Source organism: Phaseolus vulgaris, chromosome 3, assembly GCF_000499845.2.
Source record: "Phaseolus vulgaris cultivar G19833 chromosome 3, P. vulgaris v2.0, whole genome shotgun sequence".
Classification (NCBI taxonomy): Eukaryota; Viridiplantae; Streptophyta; class Magnoliopsida; order Fabales; family Fabaceae; genus Phaseolus; species Phaseolus vulgaris.
The window spans coordinates 12,145,228-12,165,770 of NC_023757.2; the positions used below are offsets into that span (position 1 = coordinate 12,145,228).

At 35.7% G+C, this 20,543-nt stretch overlaps 2 protein-coding genes across 5 annotated transcripts; one reads left to right on the top strand and one right to left on the bottom strand.

Annotated features, from left to right (window-relative positions):
* The first annotated feature begins 1,601 nt into the window (after positions 1 to 1,601).
* LOC137806678 (DEAD-box ATP-dependent RNA helicase 58, chloroplastic) lies at positions 1,602 to 14,014 on the top strand. 3 transcript variants are annotated; one of them, XR_011080388.1, is made up of 12 exons: positions 1,602 to 1,974; positions 2,058 to 2,151; positions 2,242 to 2,355; positions 2,484 to 2,606; positions 3,902 to 4,006; positions 4,422 to 4,580; positions 4,660 to 4,728; positions 4,966 to 5,055; positions 10,487 to 10,627; positions 11,322 to 11,539; positions 12,769 to 13,606; positions 13,762 to 14,014. XR_011080388.1 is itself a non-coding variant. In XM_068606910.1 (10 exons), exons 1-10 carry the CDS (start codon positions 1,709 to 1,711, stop codon positions 11,586 to 11,588), a joined length of 1,428 nt encoding a protein of 475 aa, XP_068463011.1. In that variant the 5' UTR covers positions 1,602 to 1,708; the 3' UTR covers positions 11,589 to 11,645. The 3 variants fall into 3 exon arrangements, 2 of the variants coding, with proteins under 2 accessions (XP_068463011.1, XP_068463012.1); XM_068606910.1 differs by lacking the exons at positions 12,769 to 13,606; positions 13,762 to 14,014 and having other exon boundaries at positions 11,322 to 11,645; XM_068606911.1 differs by lacking the exons at positions 12,769 to 13,606; positions 13,762 to 14,014 and having other exon boundaries at positions 1,614 to 1,974; positions 2,246 to 2,355; positions 11,322 to 11,645.
* Positions 12,482 to 19,512, bottom strand: LOC137806677 (glucose-1-phosphate adenylyltransferase large subunit 3, chloroplastic/amyloplastic). 2 transcript variants are annotated; one of them, XR_011080387.1, is made up of 15 exons: positions 18,904 to 19,307; positions 18,039 to 18,152; positions 17,691 to 17,864; positions 17,431 to 17,523; positions 16,898 to 16,981; positions 16,738 to 16,793; positions 14,750 to 14,843; positions 14,544 to 14,656; positions 14,318 to 14,390; positions 14,162 to 14,242; positions 13,829 to 13,915; positions 13,413 to 13,671; positions 13,056 to 13,162; positions 12,924 to 12,984; positions 12,482 to 12,616 (listed from the first exon to the last, which is right to left on the bottom strand). XR_011080387.1 is itself a non-coding variant. In XM_068606909.1 (15 exons), the coding sequence occupies exons 1-15, from the start codon at positions 19,123 to 19,125 to the stop codon at positions 12,515 to 12,517; spliced, it is 1,566 nt and encodes a 521-aa protein (XP_068463010.1). In that variant the 5' UTR covers positions 19,126 to 19,512; the 3' UTR covers positions 12,482 to 12,514. The 2 variants fall into 2 exon arrangements, 1 of the variants encoding a protein (XP_068463010.1); XM_068606909.1 differs by having other exon boundaries at positions 13,413 to 13,517; positions 18,904 to 19,512.
* Between the last annotated feature and the right edge of the window lie 1,031 nt (positions 19,513 to 20,543).

Genomic DNA, 20,543 nt, shown 5'->3' on the forward strand with positions numbered 1-20,543 from the left:
GGATCCTTGCCTCGTATTTCTCATCTTTCTCGATCTTTCTTGTTCTTGTGGATGGGACAACGTTTTAGATCGTGCCCCACGGTGGACGCAAAATGTTCCTGTCATTTGACTCGATTATCTTCGCGCGCCTGCGACGATCACACGCCCAAAAATCCCTACTCTCGTTCGTACCCTTCTTCGATCAAGTACCTTAAATCACAAGGACAAAGGAAGCCCTAGAGGCCGTTTGCACTCTGATGCTTAAGTCAGTGTAGGGCTAAGAGACACCGAAAGTAAGCTGTAAGAAAAGCTCTCTCTGTGTAACTGTGTGTGTATTCGCGTCTAAACTGCGTAAAACTGTGCATACCTTATTCGGTTTGATAATACCCTTTATATACTCTAGGGTTTCCACTGATTCCGCTAACCATAATTAGGTTTATTGAGGGAGTGCCTTAACGTCGCTATCACCCACTCTTAGGGCAATCTAGTGCGTAAGGCTCCCTTACTGGAATGCAACCTCTGGCGGGATGACCACCTGAGTACCAACTCGTGCACCTAATCGTCCTGGGAGTGCTCTAGCTGTTCACGTGCCATGCATGCAGTTTCACCCCTGGAACGTGACCCTCACAGGTCATATCTTTCCCAGCGGTTCTCTGCTTCGTGTTACGCCTGAACGCGTCCTCCACACCACACGCATGGACCCTCGTGACCTAGGCCTCTCTCTGACTGATAACTAGCGTGTGGTCTGGGATCCACCTCTCGTGGCCCAGCTCTGCTGTTCAAGTCACCGATGTCCGATCTCTCTACATTGTCAAGGACACATCAACACATCCTGGTGATCGATGTCTGACCACTCTTCGGTATCTTGGCGCACGTGCCTTGCGAGATACTGATCCATGCTGCTCGTGGGACCCATCTTACATGGCGCCATCATTACTAGTGGTCAACAACGTCCGAGGACTGGTCGGTACATATATACATAATCGTTTAAAAATAAAAATATTTAAATATTAAAAATAAATATTTAATTAAATATTTTTAATTTTTTTTAATCATATACTTGAAAACATGTTTTAGAAAAGAGGAAAAAAAAATGAATAAAAATCAAATCCGTGACAATACTTATTTCATATCTTTTATCTTTTCTCAAAGAAATGTTGGACCATATTTAATTATCTTCAAATACATAATAATTATGTGCAAACATAATCAGTTAGATATTTAAATTTAATTGATTATATTTGAATAAATATAATAAAATGAATAATTAAATATTTATAAATAAATTTTATGACTATAATAAAATGAACAATTAAAATAAAAATATTAAAATAAGTAATAAAATAAATTTAAGAGTTTTTATATTAAAGCAATTAAATAATTAAAATAAAAGTATTAAAAATATTTATTTAATTTTTGATAATTTATTTTAATATACTTTTATTTATTAAAATTTTGTATTTTATTTTAAATTTAATTTTATGTTAAATATATTTAAAAAAATTACTTTTTTATTTTAATTTATTTTATAAATTATTCTTTAAATTTATTAATATAGATCAAAATTTATTTTATGACATGGTCCCTTTTTCTCAGTTCATAGCATCTTCTGAAATATCTTTCTCTTTTTTCTTAGTTTTTCCAACTGAATCCAAAGAAAGCCCAAGGCGCAGTAACAGAGTTATTCATCAGGTTGTCTATCTGTCAGTCTATCTACTCTACAGATGCGATGGACACCGCCACGCTCTCACTGTTGTCGCCTCTTCCCACTCAGCGTTTTCTTTCATATGAAAAACCAACTCCTACTTGTTACGTCCTTCCTTCTCACAACCATTTTCTCAAACACTTCTCCTACACTACTAACCTTAATCGCAACTCCAAATTCAGAACTCCAGAAGCCGTTCTCGATACCTCTCCCATAACCCCAACAGCGCTCACCACTCCCACTCTCAGAGAATTATGCCAAGCTCACGTTCCTGAACATATATTGCAAAGGCAATTGGAAGACCTTTCTCGTTTTTTTCTTTCTTTCTTTTCCTTCTCTGCTTTGTGCTAAGAATTTGAAGAATATGTTACAGGATGGAAGATATTGGATATGTAATGCCCACAGATATCCAGAGGGAAGCTTTGCCTTACCTTTTTTCCGGGCGTGACTGCATTCTTCATGCTCAGGTTATTTATATTTTACACCTTTTCTTTTTTTGTTTTTACTTGCGTGCTGATCCATGTTCATGTGTAGGCTTATTTTCATTTCTTCTTTAGACAGGTTCTGGGAAGACACTCACATACCTGCTTTTGATTAACTCCATCATCAATGCTGCAAAATCCTCTGTGCAAGCCCTAGTCGTTGTGCCCACCCGGGAACTCGGAATGCAAGTAAGAGTGTTCTTGAGCTGTGATGTCGTAATAGTATGTAGCTTATTTTTACTGCAACATGTCAGGGGTAATTCCCTTGGAAAGGGCCACTACTGAGTGCTAAAGCATGAACCAATTTCAATTATAAGGTCACTAAGGTAGCTAGGACATTGGCTGCAAAGCCAACTGGAGTCGTTGGGGAGCACAAGTCATGTTCCATCATGGCTCTGCTAGATGGAGGAACACTAAAAAGACACAAGACTTGGTTAAAGGTAGAACCCTTTTGTATTTTTCTTCAATGAGTTCTATTGTATTGTATTTTTAACCAAATACATTCAGTGACTTAACAATTGAATGCTGCTGCAATTTTTGAATTCTACTTAATACCACAGGATGTCCGCTTTTTTAATCTATTTTGGGGATTATTTGAGAGATAATGGGTTTTCTTCTTGCTTCTCATACTTTTCTACCTTCTGAGTAAATTTTATTGACTCTTCTGTACAATATCTAACTATGTTCCTGCTACAATTAATTTATTCTCTAATTTATTACTTTACTCTCTTCCATTTTTTGGAAGCCACGGATATTCATGGATGCAAATGCTTTGAATTATAGATACTGTACTATCAATTAATTTTAGGGTACTGATAATTTGGAATAAAAACATTTAACAGCTTAAAGTTAATTGAATTTGTTAAACAGTTGTGATTTTTAAGAGAGTTCTTTAATGCGAGTAGTTGTTATCTAAGTTTGTAGATGTGACCGATTGGTCAAAGTAATGATAACCTATGTTCTTAGGTATATTTTTGAGTCTTCTGTTGTTTTGCTGTTCGGCCCAATAAATAAACTGTAAAGCCTAACTAAAGTTGTTGAAATAGAGTGCACTCTCTATATGTTTATATGCAAATGGTTAGCGGATGGGGTGATGAGCATTGCCGATTAGGCATCAATGACCAATTCCTTGAGTTTTGTGTTTTTTTTATAAAGTTGTTGAAATAGAGTGCACTCTCTATATGTTTATAATGCAAATGGTTAGCGGATAGGATGATGAGCATTGCAGATTAGGCATCAATGACCAATTCCTTGAGTTTTGTGTTTTTTTTTATGCTTGAGACCTTTATAGGAAAATGGTTTGAATATTCTAAAAGTGCTGTAGTCCTTAATTCTTGTATAGTGTAGCATATACAATTTTATGTTTTAAATATTATAAATTCTTACTATTGGAAGTGCTTATTTGATCTTAGGGAAGTGGCTTATGACTTTTCTTTAAGCTCTGTTAAACTTTTTTCAATAAGCTTCATGGAAAAGCTTATCAAGATAAGTTCTTCTGGTTTATGGATAAACTCTTCGACAAAAGCTTATTGAATAAGTGCTTAAGTTGTTTACCCAAATATATCCCAAACCTTTACATATGACATGAGAATGATATACGACTGCTCATTTTGAACACACTGCTTTCATTTACTTTGATTTTTATATTCTCTTAACTGGTCGCTGGCATCATTAAGTCTTATAGAAAAGACCCTTTTCCTGCTCCATTTGCTTGTTTAACTTTCTCAAATTTCAGGCAGAGCCACCAACAGTAGTGGTTGCAACAGTTGGGAGTTTATGCCAAATGCTTGAAAGACATACTTTTTCGCTTGAAACTGTGCGTGTGCTGATTGTTGATGAGGCAAGAGTTTTAAATTTTAAATTTAAATCACCTAGTCTTTATACATTTTTTAGTAAAATGTAAAAGCAAATTTTCAGATGTCTTGTTTTTGTTGTCTCTGCATGTTTTAAAAGTAAGAAATATGACTGCAGACCACCACCCAACTATAATTGCTTTGAAAAAGTTATTTATATCAGGGCTCAGCTAAGTGAAGTAAATTGAAGGTAGTTTGAAAGTGTTTTTTAGCATATTCAATTTCATTATTTCACATCACCATGAGTGGAAATCAACATTTCACCTTTTAGAAATTACCAATTGTGATATATGAAAATTACAAGACTTGGAATTATATATTGCCAACTTCTGTTCTTCATTCTTCTCCTCAGCAATTTCATAAATATTTATTTCTTATTATTTTGTATTATTTTCTGCTTAGGTTGACTGTATTTTCAATTCTTCAAAGCAAGTGAGTTCTCTTCGAAAAATTTTGACTTCATATTCATCTTGCAATAACCGTCAGACAGTCTTTGCCAGTGCATCTATACCACAACATAACCGATTTATTCATGACTGTCTGCAGCAAAAATGGACAAAGGTAAGTTGGTCTGATTGTATGTGTGTCTGTCTTTCAGGTACCTTAAACTTTCTCTCTGACTTCTTTATTTGTTTTTCAGAGAGATGTGGTCCATATTCATGTCAGTGCTGTGGAGCCCATGCCATCTCGCCTATATCATAGATTTATAGTAAGAAATATTGTTTATAGAATAAATAAACCTTGTGTATTTCTAGTTCTACCATATAAAAAATGTATGCGTCTTTCTCTTTCAATGCTTGGTTCGCATATCAGACTGTCACCCTTAGATCTTGGAAAGATGTATATAAAATTGTTTAAACTTCAACTTCAACTTTTTGTTAGTCTCTTGTTTATTAAGTACTTATGTTTGCTATTAACTAAATTCTTTTGCTATTTCAATCATCAGAGATGTGAAACCGAAAGAAAATTAGAAACCCTGTTATCCTTGGTACAATCTGATGCGCCTGAATCTGGCATTATATTTGTTGCTGAGCAGGTATGCTAAAAACTTTCTTCTCCTCCTTCAGTTAGATTATGGAATAACAATTTTGCATCAATGAGATTATGCAATCAGTAGGTCACGATCTGGAGTAGAGGAAGTTTACTTTAAATTTTAAACATTTTACATTATTATATGCCTTACTTTCGGTAGTCCCAGGCATGAGAAACAGTATAAATTGCATAATTATCATTCCCTAATAAAATACTTTCCCATGAGGTATTGCTATTTTGTGCCTGTACTGTTGGATTAATAATTGCTTTTGCACGTATAAACCATTTGACATTTATATTCAAGTAGTTGTGATTGTCATTAGTGCTTGAGCTGTTGAACAGTTTCTCGGATCAAGATCCTCTAAATTGCAAGGTTCACTTTTGAGAGTAATTGTATTGCTGATGATCATTGATTAAAATCTTGCTTAGTTTTGACAAAATACAAGCACCTGGGTAACAAACTATAGAGTTAGTGTTAGATATTATTAGATATAATTAGATATTATTTGATATTATGAGATATTATAGATATTGTTAGATATCTCATATTTATGTAATGGGCTTAGCCCATATGTTTCTTTTTCCTATATAAACATAACCCTATGTGTTCAATATACACAAGGGATTTACCCTATTCTTTCTTTTCCTTTAATATGGTATCTAGAGCATAAGATTATAGTTTAGGGTTTAGGGTTCAATTTTTATTGGTGAACCCACTATTCACTGGAATTTTCCAGCCACCACCCCACTGTCTCGCCGGACCTTCGCCGGAGCCGCCGCCGGAATCTCGCCGGAATCGCTGTCGGAGCCTTCATCTTTGTTGCTCCCGCCAATTAACCGGTGACTGGATTTGTCCTTATCTTTTATGGCTTCTTCCGCTTCCGCTGCCACTATGGCTTCTTCTTCAGTCATTATGCCGGATTCATCTATTTATACTAATTACGTCAATGTTCATCTTTCCATTGACAAATTGGATGGAACCAATTATGACACTTGGGCATCAGATATTAAATTATGGCTTAAGAGTCAAGGTTATGTTGATCATCTTACTCATCCTACTCTTGCTGAAAATGAGGTTGTTCGTTGGTCGAAAATTGATGCTCAATTATGCATTGTTATCAAATCGACCATTCACTCATCTTTAAAACAAATTTTTCGTACCTATGAAACATGTTCAGAAGTTTGGGAACAAGCAAAATTATTATACACCAATGATACTCAACGTCTTTATGGTGTGTGTCAAAATCTTCTCACAATTGTTGCTCCCAAACGTCTTGATGGTACAATGGCAGAATATCTAGGTAAACTTCATGCTCTTCTTCATGATTTTAATGAGTTATTACCTCCTGCCTCTACTCCTTCTCAAGAACTAGAACAAAGATCCAAGTTCTTCATGTTATTGGGTTTACATGGTCTTCCTGATGATTATTCTCACGTTCGTGATCAAATTTTGGGATCTCCTATTGTGCCCAATTTTACTTCCACTTGTTCTACCCTTTTGCGCGTGCCAAGTAAACACACCGCTGATATAACGTCTCATGTTGATGACTCTTTTGCTTTAGTATCTCAGCATAATGATCGTACTCACCCTCACAAGCCGGGCAAAGGGCGTCACAAGTGTGACCATTGTGGCAAACTTGGCCACAAAATTGACAGATGTTATGCCTTACATGGTCGTCCTCCTAGATCTGTTGCGGTTGCTCAAATTGCCCCTGTGCAACCTTCTACCATGGACCATACTTCAATTGATACCCCAAGCCAGCCTGCTATTTTCAATGAATTTCTTAAATGGTATGAGGATCGTCAGAACCCTAGTTCCACGGCTTCTGTTGCACATTCAGGTACATCTTTTGTTGGCCTCACTCACTCCACTTCCCATGGCCCTTGGTTTCTAGATTCAGGTGCCACTGATCACATTACTGGTAATAAATCTTTTTTCTCTTCCCTATCTACTACGGGTTATTTACCTTCAGTTACCATGGCCAATGGATATAGGGTACCATCACATGGTGTTGGTACTATTAATCTTTTTTCATCTTTATCTAATGATAATGTTCTTTATGTCCCTGGGTCTCCATTTAACTTATTATCCATTAGTCGTCTCACTCGTTCCCTTGACTGTGTTATTTCTTTTACCAAAGATTCTGTTACTTTACAGGACCGGAGTTCGGGACGGATGATTGGCACCGGATGTGAGTCTCATGGACTTTATCAACTACAGATCTCTGCACATGTTGGCGCAATTATGGATTCTCCATCTCTCATTCATGCTCGGTTGGGTCATCCTAGTCTTGCCAAGATGCAACAGCTTGTTCCAAGTTTGTCTAATGTGTCTACTTTATCGTGTGAGTCGTGTCAGTTAGGGAAACAAATTCGTAGTTCTTTTCCTCGTAGTGTCTCACAACGTGCTTCATCTCCTTTTGCCTTAGTTCACTCTGACATTTGGGGACCAAGTCGTATTAAGTCTAATTTAGGATTTCAGTATTTTGTTACTTTTATTGATGATTATTCAAGATGTACTTGGGTATTTTTAATGAAAAACCGTTCTGAGTTGTTTTCTATATTTCAAATATTTTACAATGAAATTAAAAATCAATTTGGAATTTCCATCCGAATTTTGCGCAGTGATAATGGACGTGAGTATCTTTCTCATTCTTTTAAAAATTTTATGGCTTCTCATGGTATTCTTCATCAAACTTCATGTGCTTATACACCTCAACAAAATGGGGTAGCTGAGCGCAAGAATAGACATCTTGTTGAAACAACTTGTACTATTTTAATCCATGGTGATGTTCCTCAGCGTTTTTGGGGTGATGCTGTTCTTAGTGCATGTTATCTCATTAATCGCATGCCATCTTCAGTTTTAGATAACAAAATTCCTCATTCTATTTTATTTCCACATGACCCTCTCCACTCTTTACCTCCCAAAGTTTTTGGGTCCACATGTTTTGTTCATAATTTTAGTCCTGGTCTTGATAAATTATCTCCTAAGTCACACAAATGTGTCTTTTTAGGGTTCACTAGATCACAAAAAGGATATAAATGTTTCTCACCGTCTTTAAACCGTTATTTTATTTCAGCAGATGTCACCTTCAGTGAATCTTCCCTTTACTTTAAGTCTTGTCCTTCTCCTTCAATTTCTTCATCTAATCAAGTTAATATTCCTCTTGTTGTGCCTAGTGCACCTAACAATTCACCACCGCCGCCAACTCTTCAGGTGTATAGTCGTCGTCAACCATCTCATCGTCCATCAGCAGACTCTATTCTGGTGCCAACACCTCATCCCCCTCCGGCTCCTATAGTTGAACCTCCGACTGTTGAACCTGATCTTCCTATTGCTATCCGTAAAGGTATACGTTCTACTCGTAATCCCTCTCCACATTATACTGCTTTGAGTTACCATAGACTATCTCAACCCTTTTATACCTGCCTTTCGTCTATTTCTTCTGTATCCATTCCAAAATCTGTAGGTGATGCCTTAGCCCATCCTGGTTGGCGTCAGGCCATGCTTGATGAAATGAATGCGCTTCAGAATAATGGAACTTGGGAACTTGTTCCTTTACCATCTAGGAAATCTGTTGTTGGTTGCAGGTGGATTTTTGCTATCAAAGTTGGTCCTGATGGTATTATTGATCGTCTCAAAGCTCGTCTTGTGGCTAAGGGTTATACCCAAATTTTTGGTTTAGACTATGGTGATACTTTTTCTCAAGTAGCAAAGATGGCCTCTGTTCGCTTATTCATAGCTATGGCTGCTCTTCAACAATGGCCTCTTTATCAATTGGATGTTAAAAATGCTTTTCTTAATGGGGATTTGCAGGAAGAAATTTATATGGAGCAACCTCCCGGTTTTGTTGCTCAGGGGGAGTCTTCTGGATTGGTATGTCGTCTTCGCAAATCCTTATATGGCCTCAAGCAGTCTCCTAGGGCTTGGTTTGGAAAATTTAGCAATGTTGTTCAACAATTTGGTATGACTCGCAGTGAAGGCGATCATTCAGTTTTTTATCGTCACTCGAGTGCTGGTTGTATCTATCTTGTAGTATATGTTGATGACATTGTTCTTACAGGCAGTGATCACCATGGCATCTCACAAGTAAAACAACACCTTTGTCAACACTTTCAGACCAAAGATCTTGGCAAACTCAGATATTTCTTGGGGATTGAGGTAGCACAATCCAATACTGGTATTGTTATCTCTCAAAGAAAATACGCATTAGATATTTTGGAGGAAATTGGGTTGATGAATTCGAAATCTGTTGATACTCCCATGGATCCCAACGTCAAGCTTCTACCCAATCAGGGGGAGCCTCTTTCAGATCCTGAGAAGTACAGGAGATTAGTTGGAAGATTGAACTATCTCACTGTTACTCGTCCTGATATTTCCTTTGCAGTCAGTGTGGTGAGTCAATTTCTTAATTCTCCATGTGAAGATCATTGGAATGCAGTCATTCGTATAGTGAAGTACATTAAAGGCTCTCCTGGAAAAGGTTTGTTATATGGTCATAATAACCATACTAAAGTCGTTTGTTATTCAGATGCTGATTGGGCAGGATCTCCATCTGATAGAAGGTCAACTTCTGGTTATTGTGTCTCCATTGGTGATAACTTGATCTCTTGGAAGAGCAAGAAACAAAGTGTTGTGGCAAGATCTAGTGCAGAAGCAGAATATAGAGCTATGGCCTCGGCTACTTGTGAGCTTATTTGGCTTAAACAGTTACTTAAAGAATTGCAATTTGGAGAGGTTACTCAAATGACACTGATATGTGATAATCAGGCTGCTCTTCATATTAGCTCAAATCCAGTTTTTCATGAAAGGACAAAACATATTGAGATTGATTGTCATTTCATTCGAGAAAAGATTATATCAGGAGATATCAAGACTGAGTTTGTTAATTCAAATAATCAATTAGCAGATATTTTTACTAAACCCTTACGAGGACCTAGGATTGATTACATTTGTAACAAGCTGGGTACATATGATCTATATGCACCAGCTTGAGGGGGAGTGTTAGATATTATTAGATATAATTAGATATTATTTGATATTATGAGATATTATAGATATTGTTAGATATCTCATATTTATGTAATGGGCTTAGCCCATATGTTTCTTTTTCCTATATAAACATAACCCTATGTGTTCAATATACACAAGGGATTTACCCTATTCTTTCTTTTCCTTTAATAGTATAACTATGGTTTTATCATGAGGTTACTTACATTTTAGAGGACGTAAGGTCCTTTTTTCTGTTATGATAATTTCCCTGTAACACTGCTTAGTTTCATATTTATAGGACTTGGTTGCATCTATTGATCATTACTTAACAGTTAGTGCCCTTCAAATGATTATCCCATATTATATCTACATTTAATATCTGTTAGACTTGGTCATGTATTATGTGAAATATTGACTAAATATTACATATTTTGTTATGCAGTCTGAGAAGTCCAAAAAGTCTGGAAAGGCTCCATCAGCATCCCTTCTGATTGACTTTTTGAAGACATCATACCAAGGTGATTTAGATGTCCTCCTCCTTGAAGACAAAATGAATTTCAATTCACGAGCAGCTTCACTGTTGGTAAGTGTCAATCAGTGGATTGATATTGATAGAACGTTTCTTTGGTAACCCCCTAATTATCTGTTCTCCGTGCATTTTTTACCACTGTATTCTGCATCTAAATTCATTTTAACAGTCATCCTTCAGTCTAACTTGTAGCTAGGTTCAAAATAAGTTTTGATTATAGTTAATTTTTAATAAAACCTTGTCAAGAAATAGTAGCAACACATTCTCATTTCCCATTAGATGAATGGGTCTTACTATGTGACTCTCATTCTCCATATGGTGGATCCCACTCCCTAACTAGTGGGGGACGCACATAAATTACAATTAATAGGAAATAGAGTGTTGAAAACAGTCTTAAGAGGTGTGTTGGTAGCATTCTTCAGCCTTGAATCCTTGACATTACTGCCCTGGCCTTGGGAAATAAACTAGTCAACCAAAATTTAAGGGAACTCTTTGATGAGTATTGGCTGGGGATGATGACATTGACTACAAGTGGGGAAAATTTAGTTCAAGAGTCACCCCAGTCGTTTGCCTAAAACTTACTAGATTTCGAATTCTTAATTTGACTTCTATTTAAACCTTCTCTTCAAAATTCTTAAGCCTGTCGGAGGCAGTAGCATTAAAATGTGTATTTTGTGAGTAAATGATAAGCTAAAGTTGAGGAGGGGAAATGGTTGGTAACAACAGTTATGTTGTTTCTTTGATTCAGGAGGTTAGAAAAGGAGGTGGCTATCTTCTTGTAGCAACAGATATAGCTGCTAGGGGGTTTGACCTTCCAGAAATGTCTCACATTTACAACTTTGATCTGCCAAGGACTGCTATTGATTATCTTCATCGAGCAGGCCGAACATGTAGAAAACCCTTTTCTGACATCAATTGTACTGTTACCAGCATTATTGTTCCAGATGAGCGATTTGTTCTCCAGAGGTATGAAAATGAGTTGATGTTCGACTGTGAAGAGCTTATTATTTCATAAACCTTGCTAAAGTTTCATATTTTAATCTGATCGACTATAAATATGGTGTGCCTCAAATTGACTCTATTTTTTTCTAGCTTTTAAAAACGTTTTATATTCTGGATGATCTTCATCATGTGGGGTACCCATAGAATATTAAAATAACAAGCTACTGAAGAAAAGAAAAAAATTCCGGACTCTGCCAAGAAGGAATGAGTGTGTGGAATTCCAGCTGCACTCAGAAGGATAAAATTAAAATTCTAGTAAAGATATTGTTGAAAGTTTTTTTTTTTTGGATATGTTCGGAAGATGTTAGACAGAAGAAGGGAGGATAGTTTATTTTTACGCAATTTTGAGAAAAATATTTATTAAACAAACATAAAGGGTACATTTAAGTAATTTGATTAAGCACTTGCTCGATTATTTTTTATTATATCAACTTTTTTATAAGCCTGTTTTGAAGTTTATAAAAAAAATATTTCATCATCTTTTGTCTAGTAAAACTTATTTAGATAAAATAAAAATAACAAGTGGAAATTGAAATTTTATTTCTCTCTTATTCACTTACTAACTTGATTGTGAATTTTCACTAAATTCTATTCTCATTCTTCATCATCATTGAACTCATTTCATTATTTTTCATACTTGACTCATTCCAAAAAATCAATGATTTTCCTCATTAAAAGAGCCCATCTAGAAAAGTTCAGTGCAACTGTGTATGTAAACTTGTATATATTACACTGCTGTGAAAATGTATAATTGAGGCTGATAATTATTATATATAAGTACATACCAGATATGAGATGTGAAATTATCTCTATCATTTCGACAACACATTGATATTTAATGTTTAAATCCTTTTTTTAAAATTATTATTCATAAAATTTAAAACATTCCCATCCTTAAATTCATGGTGAAACGGGGCAAACAAATCGCGGGCAAATTTATTATATGATGAGTCCATCTTCAATTACTGAGTTTTTCAATACAATGGTAACCCCAGAACGGATGTAAAACCCTTCTGAAGATCTATCAGCCTCTTGTATGCCCTGTAAGTCATTAAAGGCAGATTTAGTACACTTTTCATATAAAAAATCACAATCTCGTTTGTGGTATCTAAATGATTTTATTTTTAGTTTAAACTATTGTGAATTTTCATGATATCCCAGTAAAAAGAATATGTTTGTCTCACTTATTTCAGGGTTTGTAAGAGAAAATTGAAGTGAGGTTCTTTTGCTTGTCATAGAATTTAAGCGAGATTAATTAGTTATTATACAGTGATTTAGTGAATTGGTAGGTGTATCACGTTGTCTTCTTGTAATGCTATACATATTTAGAGTAGTTTCAAGAGCATACCTCTGAGTTTGCTATTACGACATTCTTTCCTATTCTAGCATTTTTGTCAATAATACAGTCCCTGCAGAAATGTGGGAAGTGAGTAAAGCGTGAGAAAGTAATGGTTAAGATAGTGAGCATTGTAATGCATACTTGATTTTTGTATTTTCTCCTATTCCTATTGGAACCCTTCCTTCAGCTAAGAGTTCTGCCACTTCTGCATCGGTTTCATAGAAATCAGCACCAAGCATCACAGTATCCTGCAAAGAAGTGTAATGCATCAGAAGTTATAGAACTAGATGAGCGCACACCTAAGAAAAATTTTATGTTCTACAGAGAATACTATTATATTTCTGCTGAACAAAAGATATATATGTTAACCTATAAATTTGAGACTTGATGTACCATAACAACTCATGTATATATGGCAATGTTTATAACAATATACATCGTCATCTTGTAAATTTTTTCAAGTAGACATGGTTAGATGGTAGAATTGATGCACCAAACCTTTAGATGAACGTTTGAGTTTATTCTGGATCTGATTCCAACAACACTGTGCTCTATCAAGGAATTATTCAAGAAGCTTCCATGTGATATGATTGAATCAACAATCTGCATGAAGGGACAAATAACAATGTTGTGGTTGAGATTTAAAAGCAGAAAAGAGGTGGTTCTCTGGTGTGGGATGGGGATACAACAAGGTAAGTAAAATAAAATGTTGAACATCTAAGCACATGAATTCCTCCACATTTGTCGGTACCGCATTCTGCATATGATAATATAGGATGCAACAGTGTGTTAAATGAATTGTTTTGGTTGTATGCCTAACGAATTAAGTTCACTCTTCTCCATGCAGTAAGGCCTTGGTACGTCTAGTTTGAATTACAAACAAAATTTCTCACGAGCAAGTTTGAAGAACTGACCTTGCTATTGTCAATCTTTGATGGTGGTAAGTTTCTCCTGGACGTATACATTGGTTTTGCTGCATCGTAAAAGCTAAACCTGGATGGCTGAAAAATCGCAGAAGTAAGCTCTTTTAGGCAAGAAAGATTTTGGATCTCAATCATTGAACAAGGAAAATAGTTCTATGAAATGAAATTGAAAAGGATGAGATGAAAAACTGTTTGTAGTTAAGTTTTTCCATTTAACAGTTCAATTTATTTCTTATGTTCACCTCTAGCACGACCTTCCACTAATAACTAATGAACTCAACACAATCAACTCATTGAAGCTCAACAAGGTGATTTGACACTCACATGCTCAGTGAGGGCAAGATTTGCCTCAAAGAATGATCTGATGGTTCCTATGTCTTCCCAATAATCGTTGAAGAGATAAGCCTGCACACAGATTGTCACACGATAGGTAAATTAGAAGCAGAAAAGATTCTCATGCAATGATTTTTTCAGTCCTACCTTCATATAGTATTCTCTAGCTGAGGCAGGAATAACCTCTGATCCAAAGTCGTTTGCAGTTGGAAAGCGCCATCTAAATTAAAGTAATTTGTAGCACTTAACAATCAAGCTTTGCAACAAGATCAATTTATTCTCAGTGCATATTTCTGTATTTTTATAGAATATATTAATAGATGAAGTGAACCAAAGGAAAAAGCCTAACATTTTGCTAGATATTGATCAGTACCTTAGTAGATTAAGAAGTATCTCCTTCTTGAAGACGTACACTCCCATGGAAGCAATGTATGGTTTCTTTTGAGCTTCATCCTTCGAAAGGCCCAAAACGGTTGTATCCACTTGCTAAATTATAAGGCAGTACGTATTAGCAGTGGTTCTAGTTGTTGAACTTTTCGGGAGTGTTATTACTATTAGTATAATTAACATAAAGTGTACCATTGCTTTCAACTCTTCTCCTTTAGGCTTTTCACTAAAGGAAAGGATCCTTCCTTTGTTGTCTATCTTCATCAGACCAAAATCTGAGGCACGGCTGTCATGGTTGGACAAAAGAGTTTAGAACAGTAATATATGATGAATATCACTAAGCTTAGATATTGATAGAAATTGTTGACTCAGCTAATCTTTTGGGTTGATTTTTCATTTGGGTTTTTGTCGTAAAAATGCTAAAGAAAAAAAATGCTAGTTTCTAATTCAGATTTAGCCTGCATACATGGATTGGCTTTAATGTCTCATTCATTACATTAACAAACTCATAAGAATACTTCAAGTTAGTCGGATACAAGAAAGAGAAAATGAACCATTGTGATTTCAAGCTATAGATGGTGGTGATCATGCATATTAAAGCATATGGGACATTTTGTAGGTGGTATTTCGGAGGTGACATTGATGTCTAATACTCAAGGAACTCACTTTCTATCAAACTGTGCAGAAAATCCTGAACTCTATTTAATATTTTTCTCTTTTATTATGGAGTACATTTAAAGATATTTTAAAGTCTTTCTCTGTGAAATAAATGTAAATGTTGTTTGCTCTAGGTGCTTTTTTCAACCCATACAAAAAATTCTTTAATTTATAAATCTTCTCTTCTTGGCCTTCAATCCAAAGCCTTGAGGTTGCTCAACATAGAACTCTTATTTCAATTCACCATTAAAAACCCTGATTTCACATCCAATTTGAAATGATTTTCACTCTTTTTGAGTTGCAAGAGAAATTAAAGTTCCAACGGTTAAACACATCACAAGAGCAAAAGCCTCTTCAAAATCAATACTGGATTGTTGTGAACAAGCCTTGTTTTATTTTTTATATTGAGTCATTTACTTTATTTATTCATTTCATAGTTTCTTTGTTATTTGGCGTTTAAGACAGTTCCCATCTCTTATTCTTTTCAATTACATCAAATTCTTTTTGCATTACCTTACTCCAAGATTTTTCTTCAATTGCCTTGCCAAAGTTTTATGGTTCCAAAACAATTGCACATTGCATAAATATTACTCAAACTCTTAATTTTTTTGATGAGTTGAGCTTGAACATTATGAACTTGAACTTGAAGGACTTTATGAGGATGTCATAGACAATAATTATTTTCCTCTCTAACCATCAAGTTGAATTTTCTCTCGTAATTAAGAAACTAAGAGAAAGTGTGAAACATATGCTATTTGTGATTTTCATCACAACAAAAATTCTTCCTTTTGAATAAAAAGTTCTGCAATCTGGATTCTCAAATCAAAGAGAATAAATGCTTCAAAATACTCAACATATTTTCATCTAATTTTGGCTTTAGCACATAAAGGTATCATGAATGACCTTATCTGATTTTTGTGTTGTAACTCCATGCTACCTTTACAATCTACTTCAACACATTCCTAATTGCCTAATTTAACGTTTTAGTTAGGTGAAGAATTCATGTTAACAAATTTTTTTCTATCTTCGTATACTACAATCATTATCCAAATACCATACTTTTTATGCTATTGAGTTGCCTTTTGCAAATAAAGAACAAGTTTCCTTCACCATTTTCTGCTTCAGCAAATGAATTGTGATTTTGATTTCCAAAATGGAAATTGTTTTGAAAATACCCAAACCTATTGTAATTATAATACTCTGAGGTTTACCTTTATTCCAATAGTTTTTTTTTTTTATGATTCTTCTTCTTAGATATTGCACACCATTTGTTTGATCTTATTATTTCCTCTTTCATATGGGTTTCTTCCTCTTTTTGTAATTCTTCCAAATGTGTCACCTCGTTTATCAATCTTTATGTTTGACCAGTTACTAACATAAAGAATCACTTTAATACTACTAACTTTCAATAAGAATTCATTGTCTACCAAACCCTTACGACACAGCCTATTAATCAACACATTTGCACTAATTTCTATGTTGAAGTAATTGGAAAGTTAGAATGTGTGAGGCAAGCAACCTACCTGTCGTCCATTGGCAGACAAGAAAGAGTGATATCCGCACCACTCTCCCGATGATTCTGCGTATGAAAATGAGTAGAAACATGTGAGAGTCAATAATTTGATTGCATCAGCTGAATTGAAAGGGGGAAGAATTATTTGATTTTATGGCACAGTGCCTTACTCTAACAAAGTCCATATAGTCCATTCGATAGAGGTGATCCCCAGAAAGAATCAAGACATCCTCAATGCCCTTGCTTCTTGGATCCTACAACATGAACATGGAAGTATATTCACACTGAACTCCAAACTAGCATTTAGATTCTTCTTGGCCTTTGCCGTGATAGGGAAAAAAAATAAAGCCCTTTCCCCTGAAAACAGAATTCATCTAAATGTTCCTTGATTGACTTGTACATCTCAACACCTTAAATTGTGAATCAAGGGGAATGTTCTACTACCCTGGAGTTGGATAGCAGCAAAACCACATTTAACAAGCAAAGCCTGGGAAATTCGAGTTATAAAATGATTTGGAACTTTGGCAATCTGAAATAGAGTAGTCTATGGTCTGTCATAACAAGTAACGAGATCTCTTCCACATCACTGATCTATCTCCAATCTCCACTTCCCAGCCCAAAAATGTAAAATTACATAACTGAGATCATAAAAAAGAGATTTTATATAGATGTTGTAGTTACATCAATCACTATAACTTAATACCTCAAAGAGCCAGTGGAACTGTCGCACAGCATCAGCAGTACCTTGAAACCACTTTTTACCTGCCTCCCCTGGGGTTTGGGTTGCTGCAAGAACCTGAAAGAGAACATGCACTCTTGTAACCTTCAGGAGCATAGTTCTTACTACTTGATAGTCTTTTTTTTTTAAGATCATTAAGAACTCGAGCATAATTGTTAACAGCCCGTATGCATAAACTGACGTAAAATGCAAGCAAGTAAGAGATGGAACATGATGGGAGATACCTCTACGTAGCCATCTCCAAAGGTGACTCCATTACCAGAGTTGTAAGCACGTGCAATGTGCCTGTTGAGTGAGGCTGAGTTATACTGAGTGAGAATGTACACCTTATTGATGCCACTGTTGATGCAGTTACTCATTGGCACATCAATCAGCCTGTAAGCACCTCCAATAGGAACCTACCATAGCAAACTCCTTAGATGTAAGAGCAGCATTATGATATCATATCCCATTAGTCCCATTTTCATTTTCTTCAGCACTTATTTTCCACACACACATATATAAATATATAGGCACCATTAGTTGATAGAATAACTATGAAAATGGTAAAGTAAAAAGGAAAATAAACTTACAGCAGGTTTGGCTCGTCGCTTAGTGAGAGGAAAGAGACGGGTTCCAGCTCCTCCACCAAGTATAACTGCCAACACTGTCCTTGCGTTTCTTCTTTCCATTTCTAGATCTCTCAACTGCACTATGTACCCCATATTCCAATTCATCTTGTTCAAAACGGAATAATGCTATGTTGCACACACTATATAACTCTCACAGATTATGCATAAACCCACATGACAGCATTAAAATTGAAGTGCTTTTGCGACCTTGGTATCGACTCATAACACTTGTTACAAAATTTATGTATATTTTAAACATCAGTACACTTGAAAACTTGATGTATGCATGTCAATCAAGTGTTATGAGAATTAAGTAACAATTTTCTTAGTTTTCAAGTGAATTAAGTGACAAATTCTAGTTGGTATCTAAACAGATTAAATTTAAAATGAATGTCATTGGTTTTATTTCCGCATAAATAAATAAAAAAGGTACAAAAAACTGAGTCCCGTTAAGTATACAATGTTGGTGATATGGTGGACCTAAGTATCCAACCATGAAGCATGGGCCATGATATATTGAACAACTCGCTTCAACTCAGTAAATATTTGTACTATTGCCCTAAAACTCTTCTATCCCTTGACTCTAAATTTTATTGACATGTTTACTCATATAACAACCCTGCACCAATTACAACAGAAATGATAAATAATTTTTTGATAAAATGTGGACCTAAAATATTGATAAATTTTGAAATTGTATTGTATGATATTACAGATGTAAACTGATATATCTTTCACTATCTTTTCCTTTAAAAAGTGAAATATTATAGTAAAAATGAGAAGTATTTGTGGTGGAAGAGAAGGAAATAAAAGGAGTAAGGTAGACCTTGGATTCAGTGGATAGGTCAGCTGTGAGAGACATGCATATACGGTGTTGAGGCTTCACATTCTTGGTGTAAGCACTTCTGGAAGCACCAGTTTTTAACTGAACCTTACGTCCCATAAGTTCCCCATTGCAAAACTTGACAAGCTTCCAGTTCCGACCACACCCCATTCCATGCAACTGCACTGAGGAGACCGTTATCTGGCCGACGGCAGAGGCTGCCATTTTTGCCGGGAGAAAAATGGGAATTTACGTAGTTGGTAATCGAAGGTTGTCTTGTGTGTGTATTTATGTTCTATAGAAGAAGCAGAGAGGAAGCAGCAATGTGTGTGTGCAGATTTGCTTACATGCATATCCGGGTATTTTGGAGGATTGGGCCACGTTATCCAAATTCAACAGCATCCACCAGTTTGGTTTGTGTTTGTTACTGTTATTACAAATAAGTGAACATGTCCAAGTCCAATGACACTTTAGTCCTTATGACCAATTGCCGAATATTCCATGGGTTTAGATTAGCCCTGGAATTTGGTCATTCGTTGTAACTCTTTGCTGAGGAATTATTACTTGTGCTCTACTTCCGCTCACAAGTTTCCAGCTTCAAATTTGGTTTTCAGTGGGAAAAAGTGGTTTCTATCACCCTCTTGTACTATTCATGTAGTTCGTGCAAAATTAAGGAACATGTCTCTCACCATAAAAATTATTACCTAATCATTTGACTTTGTTTCCCTTTGGTTGTTAAAAAATGCTCACGTTGTTACAGTTTGAATTGAATTGAATTGAATCCATAGAACTGTTCATGCATATCATCATTCGATTCAGTTTGCCACCATTCATTTCAACCAATGGCAGGAGTCTTGTTTCACCGAAAACAAATATTAACCTTTTACGGAACATGCCAATATTGATTGGAAAAGATTGCTGATATTTTGAATTGCAACATATTACAACTAAAAAAATAATAATTTACAACTACGATGTAAAATAAAATTTTAGAATTCTATTCAATCTCTTTAAATGCGGCAAATCTCTTTAAATGCAGTCCGCATTTAAAAAATCTAGCATTTGTTTGTCAAAAGTAACGATTGCATGATCATTCTTTCAGAAGTTAATGTTTATCTTAACTTCATACTATTTTTTTATGGTTTCTTTTATTGTTCAAACAACACTTTACATGTTCTTTGATCCTGCCTGTTGACCGGAGCGCTGGAGAATGCCTCGTCAAAGGATCGACGTGCGCGCCGCTTTTCACTTCCGTTCCTCCTCTGGATCTATCTCAAGAACCTGCAAAGAAACGACACGGCGCCGCTGCGGCCGATCGCACTCCGACGCTCAAGTCAGTGACGGTATCACCAAATACTAAGAACTGGAACCGTGCAAACTCTCTCTCACAAACAGCTCTGTCACTCGCAAGCGTAAAGTGTATGAACTGAACGTGCGTACCTTAGAAAATCTGTTAAGAACTCTTATATACCTGGTGGTTTTCTCTCTCCTGGCAGTTACAGACTTGGACACGTGGCTCGTATCCAACTGTACACGTGCCATCATCTGGAGGCTCCCTGACTTGGCGCTGCTTCTACTCTCATTTTGGCTAAGTCACCTATGCATGGTACTGCCCAGTGCATAGCTAACTCAGGAGTGCGATC